The sequence below is a fragment of the Sminthopsis crassicaudata genome, chromosome 4 (assembly GCF_048593235.1).
Source record: "Sminthopsis crassicaudata isolate SCR6 chromosome 4, ASM4859323v1, whole genome shotgun sequence".
Lineage (NCBI taxonomy): Eukaryota > Metazoa > Chordata > Mammalia > Dasyuromorphia > Dasyuridae > Sminthopsis > Sminthopsis crassicaudata.
The window spans coordinates 62,576,688-62,601,588 of NC_133620.1; the positions used below are offsets into that span (position 1 = coordinate 62,576,688).

General features: G+C 39.1%; 1 protein-coding gene across 14 annotated transcripts in view; it reads left to right on the forward strand.

The window, feature by feature from the left end:
• Positions 1 to 24,901, forward strand: part of RABGAP1L (RAB GTPase activating protein 1 like) — a 665,899-nt gene that overhangs the window by 635,199 nt on the left and 5,799 nt on the right. For all 14 annotated transcript variants that reach the window (XM_074308401.1, XM_074308399.1, XM_074308400.1 and 11 more), the window contains 5 exons: positions 919 to 1,029; positions 15,233 to 15,337; positions 19,106 to 19,189; positions 21,894 to 21,965; positions 23,203 to 23,400. In XM_074308401.1, coding sequence (XP_074164502.1) covers positions 919 to 1,029; positions 15,233 to 15,337; positions 19,106 to 19,189; positions 21,894 to 21,965; positions 23,203 to 23,400 — 570 coding nt within the window. The remainder of the gene's footprint in view (positions 1 to 918; positions 1,030 to 15,232; positions 15,338 to 19,105; positions 19,190 to 21,893; positions 21,966 to 23,202; positions 23,401 to 24,901) is intronic.

Here is a 24,901-nt window from a genome sequence, read left to right on the forward strand (position 1 = left end):
TAAGTTTCTGTCTTTTAAAACCATAAATAATAGAACTTTAAGATAAATATTTGTTGATAGAGTAATTCTGGGGGTCTTTACAGAAGAGTGGAGGTGTCAGGGGATTTTCCAGTGGGGTCCTGGACTCTCTTAGCCATATCTTTTGCTAATCGTGATCTCATTGACTTGACTTGAGAACTCTAGGAATGACCTAGAGGAACTTAGATCAGTAATTTACATTTATACAGTGCTTTTCATCTGATGATTTCCTTACTATTTAGATATTCTATACCATTGTTTCCATCTGACAGTGAAATCGGGGTCCAGAAAAATTATTCTTATTCAAAGAGGTCACAGATATGAATTATTTCCAAAGCAGTAGCAGAACCGAGTATCTTGATTCTCAGGCTTGAAGTCTAAATCAGACATGATTGATTTTTGCCTAATGTTTGAAAAAAAAAAGATTTAGAAGTATTTCTTAACCCCCCCCCCCCAGTTCTACTATCATGACCTGCAGTTTCCTATTGGGGATGAGAAACTGGTTTTTCTCTGTGTTTCTGGCCCACATGTAGGTTCTAAATCTATATTAAAACATAGTGAGGTAAAAGTCTTAAAGCCGAGAATACGTCTGGAAGATTTTTCCTTTCAAGGCACATTTTTTATAGCAGAGAGTTTTGATCTGAGGGCGTTCTGGCGAGTTGTGAATTTTGCTGGGTAGAGTACTGCATCTGCACCGCTGGCTTAACTCACTGTTGTTTCCCCCAAACAGCAATCCTGCCTTACTGTGCCACTTCCGCCTCCTCCTACCTACACTTCTAAGATTCACCCTTGTTGTGCCCCACTCCCAGTCCTCCCTTATCTGCTGGCCTTTTGTCTCTGCTAGTCTGACCAGGTAGTAACTTCCTCTTTTGGCTGTTGCTTTTTTTTTTTTCTTCACAGAGGGAGAACCGGAGGTTACAGGAAGCCAGCATGCGGCTAGAACAAGAGAATGATGACCTTGCTCATGAACTTGTAACCAGCAAAATTGCCCTCCGAAATGACTTGGACCAGGTAAAACTAGTGAATCAAAATTAAGAATGTGACTCCTACACCTTAAAGAAAAAGCTTCCCTCTGCTGAGAGAAGGAAAGATTTTTCTTCTTGGTTCTAAAAAAATATTCTTTTAGAATACTCACTGCCTTTCTTTCCAAAGTATTGAACTTCTTTAGCTGCAAGTAAACACAGGAGGTTCAAAGGAGATCGGATAGGAAGGACTTTAGCATAAGACACTTTTCCTCTTCATCATAAGACATCTTCCTGTTTTTCAAATATGCATTTCAAGATGATTGGTGGAGGTTACTCAAGTGAAAGTATGACTGAAAGTGTAAACAACAGGAGAGGAAATTTTGTCCTGGTTCTTCTCCCTCCATATTTTATCATCACTAAATCCATAAGTTTCCCATTTGTTCTTTATATTACATATAAAATTTGGAACTGAGGGTTGGAATTGTCTGGCTTGTGATTTCATTGGTGACAAAGCTTCCTCTGTCTTTATGGATCAACATCATCGGTATCGTATAGTCTTAGTTACCTGGGCACTGAGAGTTTAGGGACTTTTCCATGGTCATGTAGCTAGTGTCGCAGGACTTTCCAGTTTCAAGGCCAGTCATCAGGCTACTAGTCCAAGCCATTTTTCATTTATAAATAATCGATGCGATGAAAAGTTAGAAGTAATATACCTATATGGACAATGCAAAGCACTGGGCATACAAATTCAAGCAAGCAAAACAGTCTCTGTCTTATGTTCTCATGGGTAGAAAACAAGACAGAAAGGGAAGCTGGAAAAAGGGTGGGAGAATACAGACATGACGGCAGGGTTTGGAAGTGGTCTCTGGGAAGCACTATGGAGGTCTGACTCCAGATAGGAAAGATGATGGCTCACTTAGCAGAGCCTAAGTTGATCCCTGGGGCAGAATGGAAGGTCTGAGAAGTGGGGAGCGGCAGGTGGAGGTGTTGGTCAGAGCGGAGGTAGCATGTTTTGGAAAGGTGGCTGGGAAGATAGTGAAAGCAGCTATTCCTAACCTATTTCTAGAAATTGCCTTTGTCCTCAGAGAGATGAAAGACTAGCTTTTATTCATTGGAGAATTGGTTACTTGCTTTTGCTTTCTCACACATTCAGCATTTTCTTCTTATGCTTAGCTAGTCTGAAAAAACTGTACTTTAAACAAGAGCATCCCTCTCACAATGAAAAGCACCCAGAGTGTCCCCCAGAATGTGGCCTCTTAGCCATCGCACTGAAAACTTTTTCCTCCCAACAAAACCCAGTTTATAATGGCTGTTAGCACAAATGTCCCTCAGCTGATGTATACTTTAGGGCAGCTGGATGGCATGACGGACAGCATGCTGGGCCTGGAGTCGGGGAGACACATTTTCCTGAGGCCAGATCTGGCCTCAGGCCCTTCCTGGCAGGGTGACCCTGACCCAGTCACCTCATCCTCTGTCTCACTTCATCTGTAAAATGATCTGGAGAAGCAAACAGTGAACAAGAAAGCCCCAAACGGCCCCGGAGATGTTGGCCATGACTGAAAAAGAACTCCTGCGAGCTGAGAAGTGAGAGCAGTTTTTAAAAGGCGTGGTCGTTGGCTCCAAGTGGTCATCCTCTGTGGAGAAGACTCTGACAAGTCTGAGTACTTCGGGGGCGCGGGGGCGGCAGCTGGGGCTGGAGCACTGGGCCCTGGACATCCCCTGGCCCGGTCACTTAGCTGTGGTCTCCTGGCGTGGCCTCCCTCACGCAGCCCGATTCACTTGTGTATCGTGACGCCACCTCCCTGATGTCACGGTTCTCTCCGAGGATGAAGGAAACGGCGAATCCCACGGACGGCACCCGGGGAGGAGCGCTGTTGTCAGGGATGCTGAAGAGCCGGACGTAACAGAGCCACAACATGTGTGTCCGGCTCTGTGCAGAGTCTGGGAAATACAGGAAATGGAGTCTGTGCCCTTGAGGAGCTTCCAAAGGCTGTACAGAGAAAAGAGCTGACGAGGGCCCAGGGGCAGCATGGGAGCACAGACAGGGCAGGGAGTGGAGGGGATGAAAGGCTGGCTGTGGGGGCCTTCCCCAAAGAGAGGTTCTGGGAGGAGCCCCAGGGGCAAAGGGCATGAATGAAGTGGGGGGAGCGATCTTTGAGCATGAAGAGCTTCCCGGCGCATGAGGAAGACCAGAGGAGTTCAATAACTACTCTGTTCCTGAAGTTTTAGCCATAGAGGGAAGCACTTCAAAAAGTACATCTTTGTTTTAGAGCACCTTGCTCTTAACTGTTCTTAAAACTGGTAGCAGAGGGAAACACTGCACTCTTTGCCCAACAAAACATCTTTTGAGGTCCTGGGGCTTCTAGGATTTTTGACATTGTTCTTAGCCTACCAGCAAAGGTGAATCACCAAAGTACTTAGATTTCCTCTAAAGAGGAATGTAGTAAATGGGGATTATCATACTATAGGTTATGAAGGAATTTTTAGCTCTGGACTAAGTGTATCACTTGAGTATAAAAGAACTACCAAATTCAGGCTCATTTCAGCTCAATACTGTACAAGTGTGTCAATAATTACTCCTAATTAATAAAAATAAAATCTTTTTAAAAAGTTAGCACCCAGTGATACCTGACCTCAACGCAGCTAGGCCTGCCTGGACAAAAAAGCACAGATCTCTTAGTTCCTGGTAGAGGAGGGGAAGAGGGAAAAGGTGCTGAAGGCAGCCCCTGCTCTGCTGTCCTTAGGTATGATAAGAAATAGAACCTTGGCTGCTACATTCTTGCTCTCTCCATGGAAGACAGGGTCAAAGACCAAGCCCCAGAAATCCTGCCGGTTCTGTTACTGCTAGACCACACACTTAGGCATGATGTCCCCTCTCAGCTTCATCTCATTGGAGGTGATAAAATTGTCTGTCCATATTTGGAAGCTTGGAGGTAACGCAGTAAGGACTTTCCTACAAGGGAAGCTGTAAAAATGGGAGTAAATCAGTTTGGAAGAATTCTGTCAGTCAACAAACATTTATTAAATGCTTCCTACATACTAGGGGCATCATGCTGAGTTCTGGAGATGTAAAGTATAGAAAAACAGTGCCTGACCTCAAAGTACTCACATTTTTATGGGGGAGACTTTATACAAATAGCTACATACATGCAATAAACAGTGTCAACAATGGAAGGTAATATCAGAGAAAAGGCACTAGGAAAAGAAGGAGGGAAATGACTTCTTTAATATTTTATTATTTATTGAAACTTTTTATTCTCAAAACATGGAAGGATAATTTTTTACCACTGACCCTGGCAAATCCTTGTGTTCCAATTTCCTGTTTTTCCCTCCTCTAGATGTCAAGTAATCTAATATATGTTAAACATAGTAAAACTATATGTAAATCCAATATAGGCTTGAGTATAGAATTATCTTGCTGCACAAGAAGAATCAGATCAAAAAGGAAAAAAATGAGAAAGAAAATACAATTCAAGCAAACAACAGAAGTAGTAAAAACGCTATGTTGTGGTCCACACTCAGTTCCCACAGTCCTCCCTCTGGGTGCAAATGGCTCTCTTCATCACAAGATCATTGGACCTGGCCTCAAACATCTCATCATGTTCATTAGGTCCATCAGAATTGATCATCCTATAATATTGATGTTGCCATGTACAATGGCCTGATTCTGCTCACTTCACTCAGCATAAATTCACGTAAGTCTCTCCAGGCCTCTCTGAAATCATCCTGCTGATCATTTCCTGTAAAACAATAATATACTATAACATTCATATATCATAACTTGTACAGCCATTCTCCAATTGATGGGCATCCACTCAGTTTCCAGTTTCTGGCCACTATAAAAAGGGCTGCCACAAAAACTTTTGCACATGTGGGTCCCTGTCCCTCCTTTAAGATTTCTTTGGGATATAAGAAGTGATTTCTTTAAGTACATGGGACTTTGTCTGACTCTGGGAAGAGGCCATAGAAGCAGGAGACAGAAGGGAGAAAGGAGAGCATCCCAGGAATGGGAGACAGCCAGTGAAAAGGCACTGGGTAGGTAGATAGGATCTGAGGGCTTCAAAATAGGATTTTTTATTTGATTCTAAAATACTAGATTCTAAAGTACTAGAGAACCACTAGAGTATATTAATTGATAAGATAACATAGCCAGACCTACATTCAGGAAGATAACTTTGGCCAGTGAATGGACAAGGGTCTGGAGTGGGGAGAGATTTTGGTCAGAAAGACCAAACCAGAAGTCCATTGTTTAGTCATAAGGTGCCTATATCAGCCTCAATGGATATCTAAGGAGACATATTTAGAAGTTTTTAAGAAAGTAATAAAGACAGACTTGGAAACAAACTGGATATATGGGATAAATTTGAGAGTGAGAAATCAAAGATGACACTGAGATTGCAAGCTGAGCGATGAAGAGAATGGTAGTACTCTTGACAGAAATAGGAAAATCAGGAAGAGGGGAGGGTTTGGGGGAATCTGATGAACATTATGTAAACAGACATACACCACCTCCTTGGAGTCCACAGGATTGAATCAAAAGATCTTTCCAGGTTGCTGCTCTGTTAACTATATAACATTGTCAGGGATAGTGGTACTAGGGATCTAGCTATAAGATGCCCTTAACTATGATATTTACAGTAAAAATGAGGACCTGGAATACCACATAAAACCACCCACTTGTACAAGAAAGCTTTTGTAGCTCTAGGAGGATGCCACAGAGTCATTACTGATGATTGTCACTCACTATAATGTTTATACTTTATTCAAGTTAATAGATTTTCTGTGTCTCAGTTAAAAATAAACCTTTATTGAAATAACACACATTTTTTTAAAAACTGATAGCATTTTGATAAAATTGTTCAATTATAACTTTTTGTTATAAGCATTTCCTAGTTATTAGCATAAAGCTGGTATTTCTTGAGATACTAAGATGAATAAGAAATCATTTTTCTGTTTGTTAAAAGCTAAAAACCTCAAAGGTACAATTGTACCTTACTCTTAATTGCAATTTCCTTATTCTGTCATAACTTTGATCATGTTTTGTTCATTCCCTCTTTTGCTTAACTTCAAAATAAGAATCTGATGTTATTCTTAGTCTTCTGGGCTTTAGGCTTCCTTACCCTCAGAACCTCTCCACACATACATTAAACCTCTTTTAAGTGTTTATAATGCCAAGTTCTAGGGATACAAAATCAAAACAAAGAGAAATAAAAATGAGAAGTTACATTCTACTAGAAGTGATACAGCAAAGACTCAAATAAAGATAATACAAGAAATTTTGCACACAGAGAGAGAACTGAACAAATGGGGGAAGGAGAGTGGGGATCAAGGAAAGCTGAAGGGGTGGAGTTAGAGCCTGATCTGAGGCTTGAAGGACAAGGATTCTGAACAGTTAGAATGAAAGGGGAATCTGTTCCAAGCTCAGAAGAGAGTTGTGTGGCTACACAGAGATGAAAGATGGGAGGGTCATTTGGAGAACCAGCAAGTGGCTAGTTTAGTTGAAATTTCAATCCCATGAAGGAGAGTGATAAGAAATAAGTCTGAAAGGGTAAGTTTGGGGAAAATTCTGTTTTATTCTAGGAGGAGGAGGGAAGACTTCTCAGAAGAGAATGGTGGAGCCAGACTCAGGCCTTGTGAAAATCGTTTTAGCAGCTGTGTGGAATGACTGGAGAAGGGAAAAACTGCCAGCAAGGCTAAAACTGAGTGTCCTGCAGTGCTTCAGGCAGGAGGTGATGGCCATATAAATGAAGAGAAGAGAGCTAATATGAGGCATGGTCAAGAAATAGAATGAACAACGCTTGGCAACTTTTGGATAAGTTTTAGCAGGGCAGTAAGGAGGACAGTAGAAGTGAAGACTGATGAGTTTACAGATTTGAATGACATAGAGATGAGTGTCTTTAGCAGAAATAGAGAAGTTTTCAAGAGTGACTGATTGACTCCCTGGGGGAAAATAAAAGGTTCTTTTTTGGTCATGTTAGTATTAGGTGCAATTAGAACCTCCTGGTGTTGTAGTGGGTAAAATTTACTATGCAGGATGAATGTTCAGGATATAGATTTTGTTTAAATATATAGATTTGGGAGTTATTGGCACTGTTTTCAGGCCTGTTGGTATCTCCATATCTATGGGGGCAAGTGGTCTTGGGGTCTTCTGTTCAGTCACAAGAATCCCTAAAAGTTGAACCTACAGTTGTATCACTCAGAAGGGCTTTTAATGTGCACTGTGAAGCACATAGTTTATGGAGCAAATTGTTAGGTCAGTAATCTATAAACTCAGTAAGGTGGATATCAAGCACATATAAAGCCAGAGGAAATTTATCTCAACTTGCAAACAAGAAATTATTCATGTAACTAAAATATCTTTGACAATAATCCTAAATCTACTTCTGAGATGCAGTGACTGTTGTGACTCCGGGCACGCCACTGTGACTTCTTGTTGCTCTAGGCCACTCAATAAGACTTTTGAGTAGAAGAGAAGGGACAGTTCTGCATTAGCACAGTAGTTTCTCTACCTGGGAAATCCCTTATAGTAAGGAAATCATAGTTCTAAAAATTTTTTTTCCTAAAGTTATGGAAATAAAACTCAAAATTGTTCTTAGGAAAAAGATGACAATTAACAAGAGGTAACTATCCTCTTATATATTCAGTTCAGTCATGTCAGATTCTTTGTGACCCCTTTTTGATTTTCTTGGCAAAAACATCAGAATGGTTTGCTATTTTCTTCTCTAACTAATTTTACAGACGAGGAAACTGAGGCAAATAGGGAAGTGACTGGCCTAGAATCACATAGCTAGTAAGTATCTGAGGTCAGATCAGAACTCAGGAAGATGAGTCTTCCTGACCTTAGGCCCATCATTCTATCCGCTGCCCCACTTACTGCCCCAGCTGTCCTATTATGTGAGAAATCCAGTCACATAATCCTAATCATGTTCCTTCTTGCCAGTATCTAATACTGTTCTTCAGCTTTTGCCCTAAGGGTTATATAATAATTTCTCTCCTTCCATCCAAACTCTTCCAGCTTTGAAAATTATTGGCTATGTTATATAAGGAAGGAGTCAGTTGTTCTGTCAAAAGTCAGTTTTGAATCAAATCCTTGACCTGCTAAAGACAGTTCCTGCATTTGTTGGAGCCAGGTGGAAGGGAGGATTATTCCACAGCTCTCTCCTTACTCCTGTCCCAAACAGTCCAGAAGGAAATTGCGACTGTCAGTTGTTAGTTACAATCTTGCCCAGGAACCTGAGATAAGGAGGACTTGGCAATGGCACAGACACTCTGAGAAGTAGTGATAGATTCCTCTTCATTAGATGTCCTCAAACAATATTGCTGGATCATCACTTTTCAGACATACTAGAGAGGAGATTTTTATTTCCATCACAGATTATATTAGATGGCCTCTGAGATCTCTTCCAACTCTGGGATTTTGTGATTTTGAGATGATAAATGCCAGTGGGAGCTGATGATAATGATCTTAGGAGAATATGTAGAAAGAGAAGAGAACCTAAAACAGCCTTGAGATAATCTTAGAATAATGGAGGAGATGGATGATATAGTCGAGGATAATAGAACAGAATTATTAGGGAGAATGAAGTTATGGAAACAGTGAGAAAAGAGGCACATAAGCAGGAGGAAAGGGATGGATGTCACTGCTGAAAGCTACCAGAAGTCGGGAAAGGTGCATCCGAGAGATGGCCATTGGATTTCAGTCTGAAAGGATCATTGGTTATAAGTAAAAAGGTGGGACTAGAAGGAAAGCTGCAAGGATTGACAAGTGTGAGTGAACAGTGAGAAAATGAAGCAGCAAATAGCCATTATTCTTAGCAGTTTGGGTGGGAAAGGGAAGGAAAATCTAGGATAAATATAAGAAAGATCTGGGCATATCTAGCTTCAGAAAAGGATATCAAGATTGAGAAAACAGAAGAAAATGCTAGAGCATCATTCTGAAGGAGATGGAAAGAGGAGGAAATTGGGAGCAGGAAAGTGAATGGCTTCCAGATAATACCATTAATATAAGTATCATTCTGAGAAGTCTTCTTGGCCTTGAGAAGACTAGCTAGAGTATGACACTTTGGAAGGACTAATAGGATAATGGGATTCCTGAGGGCAGAATGAACAGTAATGCTTGGAAGTTTCAGAGAGGTTGATTTAGGGGTGTGTGTGTGTGTGTGTGTGAATATATGTATACACATGTTTTATATATATATATATATATATATACACATATATAATGTTTTTAATTATATATGTTTAATGTATAAATACCCTAAAGGTTAGAAGTGTCCAAAAATGAATGGACTGCTTCCAATGAAAATGGGTTCTCCATCCTAAGAAGCAAAGGCTTCTTACAAATGCTGGATGTACACACCTGTTCGATGGGAAACATAGAAACCAAAATTGATTATATTTGATGGTCTCTGAGGTTTCTTTCAGCTCAGAGATTCTGTGATTCAGTGAAGGAGAGGGACTAGATTTGGCAAGAAGTCTTTCTCTGAGATTCAAATAAAGGAAAGGAGGTTGGGAGAGGATGTAGTGGAATGTTAGATATAAAGGAGTAATGAGGTGAAATTTCTTCAATAGAGTAGAAGACAGAATTATCAGTTTGAGGTAGATGGATGAGTATGGTATAGGGAACTTGAGAAGAAACTGGAGTTGGAGCACCCACTGGGTTGGGAGAGGAAGTATAATCAAGAGTCATTCAGAGAAAAATAAAATAATTGCTTTGTAACAATAAAAGTCCAGTTAAATAAAATTTTTAAAAATTCTCTTAGCAGAGAAAAGTCTGCCAGGGAGGAAAGAAAAATGTAGTTCACTGTATCATTTTCTGACTCTTTGCATCCCTTCCATTTCTGGAAAGGAATTTTTAAGTAGAAAGAAAAAAAAAGTAACTAGTACCTCTAATAGGAGCTTTTAACTCTCTATTGCTTTAATAAAAAAAAATTTTATTTTTTTTACTTTTTAGAAAAATAGTAGAACCATCCCTTTCCTTTTATTTCATATTCTCCCTTACCTTAGGGGAATGTTCATAACATTAACACTCCCAGCCTAGGATTGATCCTACTGTTAGTAGATCCACAGTACTATTCATAGTTGCCTCTAGTTGATCTGTTTTGTTTCATGGAAAAACCAGACTACGAATCAATAGATCTTTGGGTAAAGTGATGCTGAAAGTCTCTTTACACAAAGAATCTTATTTAGTTATTATTAATGAAGGGTGGTTAATGTAGACATTCATTTGAGTGCTAATTAAAACTTACTAAAAGAAATCTTGGGGCATTCATCTTGTCACTGATGTTTCTGTGGCCCAAATCAAGACCATTGTGTCATGGACCTTAAAACCAACTCACAGCATGAGCATACAGTAGGATGCCTGTTGATTGAATACTTACTACAGAACCTCAGATAAAAACCAAAAACATCACTTAAAAAAAAAATAAAATCAATGAACCAGATAAATTTAAGGGAATTATACTCAAGTACAAGAGAAATCTTTTCCCCAAAATAGACAGAGTTAAGCTGTTTAGCCTAGAAAAGAAAAGCCTAAAGAGAGAGATGATACCATTGCTATCTTCAAATAGTCGGCATTTCTTCAGAGGATAGATCTACATGTGTGGTTCCAGGAGAGAGGTATAGACTTCAGGTCAGTGTGGAAGACAGTTCAAATGTGATTTCTGGCACTTATTAACTGTGTTATCCTGAGCAAAACACTTCTATGTTGGCTTTTTTCTGTCTGACTTGGCTTCTTTATCTGTAAAATAGGGATAGTAATAGCACCTACTTAAAATGAGATAGTATTTGTAAAGGACTTTGCAAACCCTAAAGTTGGCATAAGACTACTAGTTAACTCCTAATGATTAGACTATTCAACAACATAACAAGCTGCCTCCCAAATTAGTGAAACGTGAGTTCCCAATCACTTCATCTAGCATCCTCCAGGATGACTATCCATCTGAAAAGATATAGAAGAGATTTCTTCATCTAATGAGACTAATTCCAAAATCCTTAACCTTGTCTGCCCCCTAGATGCCTTTGGCAATCTGGTGAAGCCTATGGCTCCCTATTCAAAACAATGTTCCTAAATGCATAAAAAATACATAGAAAGCCTATTGTATATATGCACACACAGAATACAGGATGCCCCCAAAGTAGTGGAAGTCTTTGGGTATAATCTAGATTTGTATGTTAAAATTTGGCCAAAATCTCTAGCATACCTACAAATGATCGCATCTTTGAAGGGAGTCTGTCGAACCACAAATTCCTGGTAACAACAAAATCCCGAATGATAAAAATATGACAGTTGCAATGTGAAAAATTAGGATGCTCTAGGACAATGACGTGTACAGTCCTAGAGTGTGGCCGCTCTGCCAGCTTTGCTATGCCATAAAGCTCAACAGAGCTATTCTGAGTAATATGAATATTCAAATCAACTACAAGGGATCTAATATAGAAAGATGTTCAACCACCTCCAGAGAAAGAACTGAATTACGGAAGTATGTAGTGTATGATTTTATATATATATATATATATATATATATATATATATATATATATATATATATATATATATATATATATATATATATATAACCATCTGGGTCAAAGGTTGGTCTTCTCTAGTATAAGATTGGGAGAGACTCAGAATATAGCCTCCCCTCCAAAACCAAACCAAACCAAATCCACCAAGCAGAGATCCTAAAACTCTGCGGGGTTGGACACGTGGCACAAGAAGGAACACAAACAGAAAGCTTCCTGTCTGAGCCCTGCGCTGCTTGAGTAAATCTTGGTTGCCTCTCCCCAGGATGTTAATATTTCTCTTTCAGGGAGAAATGAGTCCATGGCCTTCTCCTGTTCAGGTCCCAGAGGACTCCTTCTCTCACACTAAGTGCATTGTAGCTCAGAATGTTTTGTTATCTGAGAGCCTCTTCAAATACAACAAAGTGTTGAACACTTTGGAAGTAAAGGTTTTGTCTTCCACCTGAGGTCTTCCATTGAAAGTGTTTTCTGCACAGATATTAGAACACAGCTTATCGGAATTCTGCATGGAGAATTTCTTTAGTCCCTGGAATTAGCTTGCCTGACCCACTCTTGCTCAACTATAAGTGTCTGTGCATTTTTGAGACATTTGTTAATAATAGTTTCCTCTCGTGCAATCTGGATTCGATTTTTCATTTCTTTACATTCCAAGCTTCTTAGGATTTGGAGAGTTCCAATTCAGAGAGCTGTTCTAGCTCATCATATTTTGCTTAGGTTGTTCATTTGACCTATACATGTACTTCTTTGCAGTCTCTTCTTGTTACCAACAATTGACACAAGTATCTCCAAAATCCAATTTCAGTTTATTAGAAAATATTCAATACCTATCCTGGGACAGGTACCATATTTGGTACTATCCTTCTCATCAAGGAGCCTACAGTCTACTGAAGGAGACTTGGGTGTGTATGGGCAAAGGCAAAATAGACACAAAGTGATTGGGGACAGTATGGGAAGCCACAAGCACCTGGAGGGATCAGGAGAAGCTTCGGGTGGAAGATGGTGCTAGAACTGAATACTGAAAGATTCCAAGAGATAGAAGTGAGGAGGTCATGCATTCCAACCCGAGGGACAGAGGAGCAGGGCTGAGAGATGCATGAAGAACAATAAGAAAGCCAGTTGGATTGTAGAGTAAGAATTCTAAGGGTTGTAAGATGTAATTAGGCCCACAAAGTAGATGGAGGGCAGATTGTAAAGGCCTTTAAATGCCATACAGAAGAATTTGTTTAATCCTAGAGGAAATGGGGAGCCATTGGGTTTGATTGTTCTGGGTCTTGGCAGAGCATGGGAACATGTAGTCTCTACAGAGGAGAGATGGTAACAAGATAGTCAATAGGCTGTTGTATGTCAAATCAAGAGAGTCGAATTTTGAGGATGCTTGGTTTCAAATAATGGAACATGGTCGTAGAAGCTGAAACAGCATGGAGAGGGTTAAGACAAGCTAGCAGCACATGGCTACGAGGGATGAATGAATCTTGGGGAGTAAAGTCTACATACCTAACAAAGTGTTCAAGAAGCAAGGTATTGCACGTCATGGCAGCATCACAATCAGGGGCCGCAGCCAGAGAAAAGTCTTGGCGGGGCTTGGTCTGAGAAGAGCTGTCAGCCTTTGCAGCCACTGCCTAGGGATGAATAAGTGTGCCGTCCTTAGTCGGCAAGCACCTACTTACAGCCTGGGAGCCAGAGAGTGCAAAGGCAAACATGAAATAATCCCCAGCTGTAAGGGGATCATAATCCTTACAGCTGTAAGGGATTTCTCTTCCACTGGAAGAAACATTACTAGTATAACAGTAAGGATGGGCAAATTTCGGCACGTTGACTTTGATACCATCTACCAGGGGAATCAGGAAAAGCTTGATGGAAGGGGCCGCTGTCCCTGTGCTTTGGAGGATGCTTTGTTTCTTGTTGTTCAGTAGTTTCAGTCACATCTGACTCTTTGTGAGCCCATTTGGGGTTTTCTTGGTGAAGATACTGGAGCACTTTGCCATTTCCTTCTTCAGTCATTTTACAAATGAGGAAACTGAGACAAAAAGGATTAAGTGACTTGTCTAGGTAAGTGTGTGAGGTCCAATTTGAACTCAGATCTCCCTTCCTCCAGCCCCAGAATCCTATCCACTTCTCCACCTGCTGCTTTGGAGGTTGAATATGCTAAAAAGCAGAGGTGATGATGGAATACTATCCCAGGCAACAATGAAGCATAATAATAATGAGAAGTAAGTTTGAAAAGAAAGGTGGGAGGAATATTATAGAAAGCTTTAAATGCTAAGGTGAGGATTTAAAAATTTATCCCCAGAAGCAATTGGGAACCACTGAATTTGCAGAGTAAGGAATGACTTGGTCCCATCTGTTCTTCAGCAATACTAGTTTGGCAGCTATGTGGGAAATGGATTTAGAGATGGGCCAGAGGTTCAGAGAGACCGTACCTCACACCATTCTCATGAGTTGAGAAGTGCTGGGCACTGAATTAAGATGGTGGCTCTCTTAGTGGTGAGACAGGCAGGTGTGAGTTGATAAGAGCTGGAAGCTGACTGGATTTTGGGGGCTGGGGAGAAGTAGGGCATCCAAGAGAATTCTGAGGTTCTGAATCTTAGGTGATTAAAAAGATGTTAATGCCCTCAATCAAGATAAAGAAGTGAATTTAGGGGAACAGGAAAGTTCCATACTGGATATATTGATATATTTTAGCTGCTCATGGCATGTCAAGATGGAGAGACCAGCAAAAGTTAGCAATGAAGAAGGTTAAATAAAGAGATTTCAGCATCATTTGTATAAAGATGGAGGTCTTAAAGCAGAGGCTAGGTGACTTCCTAGGATATGTTATTGTGGAGATTTTTTCAACTATGAATTAGACTAAAGATGACCTCTAAGGACCCTTTCACCCAAAATTTTGTGATTCTGAGATAAATTAATTCATGAACAACTATCACGAAGAGAAAGGGTGCACAGAAAGGCCTGGAGTGACTTACATGAACTGATGTTGAGTGAAATGAGCAGGACCAGGAGATCAGTATACACTTCAACAACAATACTATATGATGATCAGTTCTGATGGACGTGGCCCTCTTCAACAATGAGATATGAACCAAATCAGTTCCAATAGAGCAGTAATGAACTGAACCAGCTACACCCAGGGAAAGGACTCTGGGAGACGACTAAACCACTACATAGAATTCCCAATCCCTCTATTTTTGTCCACCTGCATTTTTGATTTCCTTCACAGGCTAATTGTACACTGTTTCAAATTCCTATTCTTTTTGTACAGCAGTACAACTGTTTGGTTGTGTATACATATATTGTATTTATTTTATACTCTTAACATATTTAACATGTATTGGTCGACCTGCCATCTGGGGGTGGGGAGAAGAACAGGAAAAATTAGAACAAAAGGTTTGGCAATGGTCAATGTTGTAAAATTACTCATGCATATATCTGGCAAATAAAAACTATTAATAAAAAAGAGAGAGAGAGAGAGGGTGCAGAGCGACAAGCACAAGGGAGAACCTTGGGAGACATCGATGCAAAGTATCATCATCTTTTAATCATACATGATTGTGAATAGAAAGATTGGATATAATAGATGATAAATATGGATGAACACATATTACATTATAATTTCCATCTATCTGTAGATAACCAGATCAGCATTTGCCCAGGATTGAAAACTATTTGGGATCATAGGAAATGTTATAAATGTATACCCATTAATGACAATCTCCCTGTGATTTCAGGCTGAAGACAAGGCAGATGTTTTAAATAAAGAGCTGCTCCTGACCAAACAGAGACTAGTGGAAACTGAAGAGGAGAAGAGGAAACAAGAGGAAGAAACTGCTCAGGTATTTTGACTTTCTAGGACAGAGGGTTTACTAAGGACTATGTATCTGCAGAAATAAACAAAACAGAAAACCAAGCAATAATGACCACCTAAGCTATGGTAGTATATTCATTGAAAATCAGGAAGCTTTTGGGGGGAAGCTCTAGAATTATCTTCTTAAAATGAAACATTGAGCCTATAAATTCCTCTGGGAGTAGGGAGGTGGGAGGCTCTATTCTCTCTATTCTGGATGTGCAGCCTTTTACCAAAAAAAAAAAAAAAAAAAAAAAAAAAAAAAAAAGAAAGAAAGAAAGAAATAGGAATATTTACTGGAGTTTGCCTTCAGTGAAGTATTCTAGTAAAGCTGTTGAATGGTCTGCTTTAAAATCGGTACATGAGAGACATGATCCAGGAGCTTTAATACGACAATGAATGACATCAAACTCCTACGGTATAGCTAGCCATTGGAGGTGACTTCTAATGGGAATTGCCACATACTCCTTCAGCCAGTCAGAAGAAATTCTCTTAGGACGTGATGCTGAAGTGTTCCCAGGAGAGCTCTAACATTCTTTGAGGACCAGACTTCAGGCCATTGCCCTTCAGCAGGGTATCATGAAAAAAGATCTATCACTGTCACTTGTGCGACTTTGGTCAGGTCACCTCTTTCTGCCTCACTTTCCCCATCAATACAAGGGGAGCTGGAAGTTGCACCAGTGACTTCTAAAGTGATCCATTACAGATATAACTGATAAGATACAGTATGGTATTTGCAACAGAACAGATTTTTAGCCCAAGTATCGTGACTTAGTAGGTTCCCTAAGGAACAATACCACTTCACCAGTGCTCTGGATCCCTTAAATTTTTTGTGTGTAAGAAACAAGGACCAAAAAAACATTTTGTTTTATGCATTAGGTCGTTTTCACAATCAACTATTGCATCAGTCAAAAGCCAATTTTCAAAGTGCTTATTTAGAATTTTACTATAGTAGAACTAAGCAGTCGTAAAGTGTGTAGACTTCTTAAATCTTGATTATTAACTTCTGGTAACTTGTATATTCTGAGTTCTCTTCTGAAACAGAGACAGTGCCAAATGTTTAGCTTATAATACCTAGCATTTCAAAGACTTAGAACTAGGTAATCTAGAGAACCACTAATAAATTCATTTATTGAAGACAGCCTGTAATTTTAGCATTTTCTCAGAGCTATAAATCAGCTAGTCATTTCAATTTCAGCAGAATGACAGGCAAAAAGTATTGGCCTATTTGGCATGGAGCCTAGTTCCGATTTTTTTTTATGAGTTTGAGCTAATATCTATTTTGTGGATGACTTGGGTCTTTGAAACTTGGACAAAAAAAAAATTTAAAAAAAGAAACTTGGACCTTCCCATCTATCTCTTATCTATTTTATTATTTATTGTCTAAAATAAATTAATAAGAACAAATCAATCTTTCAGCCTGGGAGAGGAAAGAGAACCTTCTTTGCCTCATTTGCTACCTAGCTTTCATTCCTGAATGGGTATGATCTCACTCAAACTGAGAACTGTTGAAGACTTTAGCTTAACAAGACCAATGTCTCCTATTTCATCCAGGGCCATCTTCAGTCATCTTGATTTCTATTTGACCACTAGACCCAGATGGTTTTGGAGGAAAAAGAGAGGCAGGTGACCTTGAACAGCCCTCTCTCACTTAAATCCAATTCACTTGCATGTCATGGCATCAGCTCCCTGAGGGTCATGGTCCTCTTCGAGAACAAAGGACAGCATTTATTACCATCCTAACCAAAGATAAGAGGGAAAACTTATGCCCTTGAAATCATAAATTTGGAACAGAAATGGAGTAGAGAGGCCATTAATTCTGACCACTTTACTATGCACATGAGAAAACTGAGACTCAAAGAGATTAAGTCAATTTACCTAAGCAAGTTCATAAGGATCCAAACTCAGGTCTTCCAACTACAGATCCAGACTGCTATCCAGAATAACATCATTTTCCTGGGATGGGGTTTTTTCAGTGGTGGTGATGCTGGTGGTGATGGTGGTGATGTTGGTGATGCTGGTGGTGATAGTGGTGATGGTGGAGTTGGTTTTTTTGTTTGTTTTGTGGAAACTTCAGTAGGAGCTTTAATTTGGGAAGAAAAAAATATCGGCAGAGAAGAGTTGAATTGACAATGGATCTTAATCTTTCTTTTTGGGGGCAACTGAACCACATTAAACTCTAATTGGTAATATTTAATAAAATAAAAATATAGATTCACAGATAGTTAATTTGTGATTTTTGAATTAATATGTACCACTGGGAACTACTGGTATTTTAGTTTGGCACTACTGAATAGGAATGTCTTCTCTGACATCCCTGACAAGTGGCGTTCATTCAGCTGCCCAGTACTAGAAGATCTTTGGTAATGGGGGACCCCAATGGAGGCAGGCCATTCTGCTTTTGGAAAGTTCTAATTGCTGGAAAGTCTTTCCTTTTAGATCTAGATGAAATTTGCCTCTGTCAATGGATAACCAGTTGTATTTATCTAGGAATTTAGTCTTCCTTCCTCTCCTTAGCATCATTTACTGTTCATGTCTCCAAATAACACATTCTCAAAGGCAGAAATAAATATGACTAGCTAGGCCTATATCAGCAAAATTTATAGATTGCTCTCAGCATCTCAAGAAGTAACAAGCATGATGGGATCTCACAAACAGACTCTAATTATAGGGAGACCAGCTGTAAATTACAGTGTTTTACAATCTCTAGCCCAACTCATTAGGCAACTGCACCCAAAGATGCTCTTTCTTCCTTCATTTGGACTATTATACTATGATATGGAGCAGAATTATCTCATTCATATATTTGGTACAATTGAGCTCATCTTTTCAGGGGGCTTCCATATGAACGCTTCTGCCCCTAAAATTCTAGATCTCTCAAGCTAAAATACAGGGTTCTGATTTAAAATGCAGTGTTTGTAATTATCTTGTGATCATTGCTTGTAAGAAATTCAGGTGCCTACATGCCTGGAGCAGGGGCTGACTTCCTGTGGAAACCTTTCTTTTCTGGTTCATTGCCTGCCTCCTTCATCCTCCAGAGTCCAAGTCTGTCTCCCTGACTGCTTTTATTTTTGACATCATCTTCACAACTCCTTCACCTCTAGGAAGGTAGCTGCAATGGCCATAGTTAGATGTATACAGAGTTTTGTTTCTTTAGTAATAATTCGGTTATAAGACTTTTCTGTCTAGAGACTCAGAGAATGGCCTTTTAGTGAAACAAGAGGCAGGCAATTGCAGACTAGAAATGATAGGGCTTTGCCATTTTTCAGTAAATTTGCAGAATGTGTCTAGAGAGGCACTATGTTTATTTAATAGTACCAATCAGTAAATAACAAATATAATTCATATTATAATAACATTGCTTTCTAATTGTTCCCTCCCCACTTTTTACCTTTTGTGTTTTGTCTTCCCCCATTAGATTCTAGTTATGCTGGATTGCCTTTTACCTCTTTTTGCTTTTCTTCCAATCCCTAGTGCTTTGTACAGCACCTGGAATATAGTGGTACTTTTTAGATGTTTATCAACTAACTATTGTTGTTCACAGAAAAATAATCTTTCCCAAGAAAAAAGGCAAGCTTCATCATGTCTTTAAAGTCAGTTGGATTTTATAAAATGGCACTCCATCTGAAGTGAAGATATTTGTATTTATTGTTTTTGTTATTGTTACTGATAATTTGATTAACAAAACTTAAAGATATTTGTGAAACTATTCCATTCATTGGCTACCCTTTATTTCTTTTCTTCTTATAATTCCTAGTTAAAAGAAGTCTTTAGGAGACAGCTCGAGAAGGCAGAATCAGAAATAAAGAAAACAACAGCCATCATTGCTGAGTACAAACAGGTAAGAGAGGGCCCTTTGTCTCTGAAAGGACACCAGAAACTGTCCTTTTTTTTTTGACAAGACTTTGTAAGTTTTTAAGTTAATTTGAGAACCAGTGTACCTTCAGCTTAATTCAAGAAACTCTTTATTAAGGATGCTTGGGAGATACAGAATTTGGTTAGAATATGGTTTCTGCTTTCATGGAGGCTACACATTTAAGTTTTGTTGTCTTTGCTGTAGTTTTAAGGATGAGAGATCACTTGGGTAAGGAGGATGAATGTTTTTCAATCAATAAATTCCAGAGAGTCCATGTTACCTCTAGGGTCATTTTTATTTCAATATTTCATTTGCTTTTTAATGACACACAGAGATCTAGTGACCAAATGTCAAGCTGTATGATAAGGGAGTAGTTATTCAAACAATGTAGTACTGGCTAAGAAATAGAATGGTGGATCAGTGGAATAGATTAGATACACAATACATTGCAGTAAATGACTGTAGTAATCTAGTTTTATCATATACTAGATCCAAACATCCAAGATCTTGGGAGAAAGTCATTATTTAACAAAAACAGCTGGGAAAACTGGGAAACAATGTGATTAAAAACTAGATATAGACCAATATCTAAAGATAAGGTCAAAATAGATACGTGATATAGTCATAAAAGGGACACTGAGCAAATTAGGAGAACATGGAATAGTTTGTCAGATCTATGGGTAAGGGAAGAATTTACGATCAAACAAGATAGAGCATTCATTGTAAAATACAAAATAGATAATTTTGATTATATAAAACTGAAAAAGTTTTGCACAGAAAATCCCAAATTAGAAAATCACCTAAATTAGAAGAAAAGCAGAAAGACATTTTGCAGCAAGCCCTTCTAATAAAGGCTTGTGTGGGAGGGGGAATGACATGTGCAATTGGGGTTCAATTGCTCAGGGTCATACAGCTATGAAATGTTAAGTGTCTAAAGCTACATTTGAACTCACGTCCTCCTGACTCCACAACCAGTGCTCTATCCATTGTGCCACCTGGCTGCCTCTTTATGATCTGAGTCGAATTTATATGTCATTCTCCAATTGAAAAATGGTCAAAGGATATAAATAGGCAGTTTTTAGACAAGTCAAAGCTATCTAGAGTAATATGAAAAGATATTCGAAATCACTGATTAGAGAAATGCAAATTAAAAGAACTCTGAGGCACTATTTTACACCTATCAGGTTGTGGCTAATATGACAAAAAAATGAAGATAATAAATATTGAAGGGGATATCAGAAAACTAGGATACTAATATACTGTTGGTGTAGCTGTAAATTGATCTAGCCATTCTGGAGAGCAATTTGGAACTATGCCCAAAGAGCTATATATAGAACTGCGTACCCTTTGATCCAGCAGTATACCACTGCTGGTATTATTTAAATGGGAAAAGGACCTACTTGTACAAATATTTTTAGCAGCCCTTTTTGTGGTAGTTAATAATTAAAAATTGAGGGGATACCCATCAATTAGGGAATGGCTGAACTTGTGGTATATGATTGTATCAGAATATTATTGTGCTCTTAAGAAATTACATGCAGGATGGTATCAGAAAAACTTGGAAAGACTTACATAAACTGCTGCAAAATGAAATGAGCAGAATCAGGGGAACATTATACACAACAGCAGCAATATTATGCAGTGAACAACTGTGAATGATTTAATTGTTCTCAGCAATAAAATAATCCAAGACAATCCCAAAGAACTCATGGTGAAACATACAATCCACCTCTAGAGAAAGAACTGATTTTGTCTGAATATAACTGAAGCATACTTTTTGTACTTTCTTTTTGAGTCTTCCTGTACAAAATGACTAATATGGAAATTTTTTCACATGATTACACATGCATAACCTGTACCAGATTACTTACCATCTCAGGAAGGAAACTGGGAGGATTAGTTAGAATTGTAAACTCAAAACTCAAAAAAAAAAAAAAAAAAAAAAAAAAAGAGTGTTAAAAATTGTTTTAATATTGAATTGGGAAAACAATAAAATTATCATTTTTTAACATTATGACACAGAGAAAATGTTAAGTGAAATAGATTATAAATACAAATGGCCCTTTTCTGGTAAAAGCTTGAACTTATTCTTCTTGCTGGGACATATCATTTCACACCATATTATCTAAGGATAAATTTTTATGTTGGACCTATCGTTTCTCCTCAAAGAACTTTTTTGTGGTTCTGGACAAAGAGGGTTATGCAAAACTCTCATCAGATTCCACAGTCCTGAACAAGTTGGGGCTCAGACCATACTAGCTGGTTGCTTGCACTTAGGTTGAAACATGAAGTTATATGTGACTGTCAGTGAGTCAGTGAAATGAGAAAACAAATATTTCTTCAGATCTGCACTTTCCATTTGAAGTGGCATTTTTAGGCTTCTTTCTGCAAACACAGAGAGGAGATGGGCAGTGACTTATAGGATCAGATGTGTCCTTTAAAACCTAACAGGTGGTTTATAGCCTTGCATAAAGTTAGGTTCTGAAAGAACTGCATTCAAATCCTGATCTAGAAAGCACTTAATGGCTATCTGTCCATGAGCAAATTACTTAACTTTTCTCAGCTTCAGTTTCCTTATCTGTAAAGTGAGGATAATTATAATACCTTCTCTATGGATGCTGGTAACAATTATGTGCACAATTCATTTTTTAAAAAAAAGGAAAAAAAAAACTCTTTTTCTCTCCTTTAGATCTGTTCCCAGTTGAGCACCAGACTGGAAAAGCAACAAGCTGCCAACAAGGAGGAACTAGAAGTTGTCAAGGTAGGAGAGTGAAACCTCGGCCCCCCACGTCCCATCACGTTTCCCCACATCCCCCCCCCCCACTACTGAAGGACATAAAAGGGACACTTTGGCTGGGTGGCTACCTCAGGAACACATCAGGCTCTCCTTCTGGGGCCCCAGTGCTATAGTTAGACCTATTAGCAACTTCCTTGAGAGCACTCAAACTTGAAAGATGTGCCATTCTTCATAGCATCCTATATATTTTCATATAGAGAAAAAATATTTAGTATATATTAAATATTTGTATGCTGATTGTCTAGTTATCTTCAACCAAATTAGCCAAACTAATTTACTTTGGAGAGAAAAGCAAAGATTCTGCTTATATATTGCCACCTGGTGGTCAGCCTTCTATTAATGTGTTAAATTTGGAAAACAAACATTTATTTTGGAGAGAGGGGGAGTTGATTTTTTTTCAAACCTAGAGAGTGTCTATGTATTTTCTCCCTTTTCTGAGAACTGAGAAGACACTTTAGATTTATGCAGGTCATTTAAGGAGACATTTCCCAGTTTCTAGGACACAATTCTGGAAAATTTTGATCTGTGAAGATCTTTCAGGCAGCCAGGTAGCACAGTGGATAAGAGTGCTGGGCCTGGGATCAGAAAACCAAGAAGTTCAGATCCCGCTTCAGAGTCTTCCAGTGTGATCTTGGACACTGTACCTCTGTTTACTTCAGTTTTCTCAACTAGAAAATAGGGATACTAGCATCTACTTCTCAGGATTGTTGTGAGGATTGTGTTGTGTGGGGGCTACGTACAGTGTCTGACACACAGTAGGTCCCCCTTCCTTGGAGAAGATTGTTACTCTTAGACATCCTGGATATAATAATGCTCTCAGTTTCTAGGGATAAATATTGGATGGCCTTGTGACTTCTTCCATTCTAGTTATTATGTATTGTGAAATACAAGAAAAATGCCTGGTGCTGAGCAGGCCCCCGTGTGTCAGAGAAGGGTCATGGTGATTTAGAACATAAGGGCCTTTGGAGATCATCTAGTACAGTCCTCTGATTTTACAGATTAAAGAACTGAGGTTCCTAGCACTTTTGTGATTTGATCCAAGAATTTGAGCTCAGATTTCTCCTATTTTATGTCTAGTCCTCTTTCCCATACGGTTTCTCTGAAGATCGTATCACTAAGCGAACAATGACCAAATGACCATGTTCTTGGGAATCATTAGTCCCATGAAATGGGATCTAACTGCTTATCTATCTGATTGCAGGGCAAGGTGATGGCGTGCAAACACTGCAGTGAGATTTTCAATAAGGAAGGGGCCCTGAAGCTAGCGACTATAAGCAAAGAAAGCCAGGGCATTGAAATCGATGATGAGAAGGACTCACTCAAGAAACAACTGCGAGAAATGGAGCTGGAACTGGCTCAGACCAAGCTGCAGCTTGTAGAGGCCAAATGTAAAATCCAGGTTAGTGACCAGCTGAGAGACTCTCTGAGGGAGACTCCAGCTGGGTGTGTTTGGGCACTGCCAGCTCCGGTGTCCCTTCCCAGACTCTGGCGGGGGCCTGTCATTCACTCCAAGTGCCCAGCCCCTCTTCTCCCTTAAATGCTTGCTTTGGATCCTGTGTACAGTTCCTAAAGCCAGCTGAGAAAGGGCGATTCTACTTTGTGGCCTTGCATGGCTTGGAGACTAACATGAATTGCTGAAAGCTCCATTCCTCTCTAGCTGGACAGGCTGCAGATGTGGGTCTGTTAATAAGCTACATGCTTTTCTTGTTGAAGGATCACTTGATTGATCTGGCCAAATTCAGAAAGGCTTATCGCCATCTTGGCCACAGTATTTTAGTATTAACAACCCACAGAGACTATTTACTATATAAGGTGATCAGATCACAGGTCTTAGTTCACACGTGCACATATACCACATTTTGTGAGTTTTAATTCAAGTTTTTTTTTCTTCATCCCTTTCTTTTGAGCACATTTTTTTCAAACAGTCTCGTGAAATTCTCTTTTACATAATCTCTTCTTCTAGTTATTGAGTTAGTTTCTTTTAGGGAAAATTCCGTCTATAATGGCCCAACATATAAGTCCTACTGATGAGACTTGTGGATCACTTCGGATCAGGTATTTCTGAGCTTCACTAAAAGTAAAGCTGATCCAATGTGTGCATTAAATCCCACAGCAACATGGTGATTCTTCCAGAGTGGAGGCTCACCAAGGAAAGGCAAGCCAGTCCAGGCTGGACATGGAGCAGGTTGGATAATAATGGAATCAGGCCTATTATACTTATAGTGGGCCTGCTGCACTTCTATCATGGACAATGTAGAGAAGGGGAGAGAGGGATAGAGATATAGGTAGAAGAGAGATAGAGACAGAGACCCACACACACCCAGAGATTGACAAACAAAAGGAAAAAAGAAAACATTGGACATTTTAACAGCGGTCATGTTTTGCACTAGTGCCCCAAAACAACTAAACGTCCATTGTCATTATATGTACCTCTTGTGAGACACTTTTTTAAGTGCCCAAGGAAAGAAACTCATCTTTTTGTTTTAATTGTGTGTTGCCCCTAGCATAGTTTCTCACTATAATGAAATATTATTGGAACTATTAAATGTCAAACTAACATTATATGAAAGAGTTCAACCCAATTTAATAGTTGCATTCTGGAGAAAAAAATTCTTCTAGTTCACCTCTCAGAAGAAATAAGTACACTCTTTTAACGCTAACTCTACTATCTTTTCCTAGAATAGAGAGAGATGGTTGTTTTAGAGCAGGAAAAGGCCTTAAAGGTAGCCTGACTCAACATCCTTTTTTTTCCAGCTGAGGATATTGAAGGCCAGTTAGATGGTCAGATAGTGATCCAAGTCAGGCCATTAAACATAGGAATTGACTACTTTATTTTTTCTCCTCCTTTTCACTGCTAGTATGAAAATAGTTTTCAATGGCCTAGAAATAGCTAAACAACT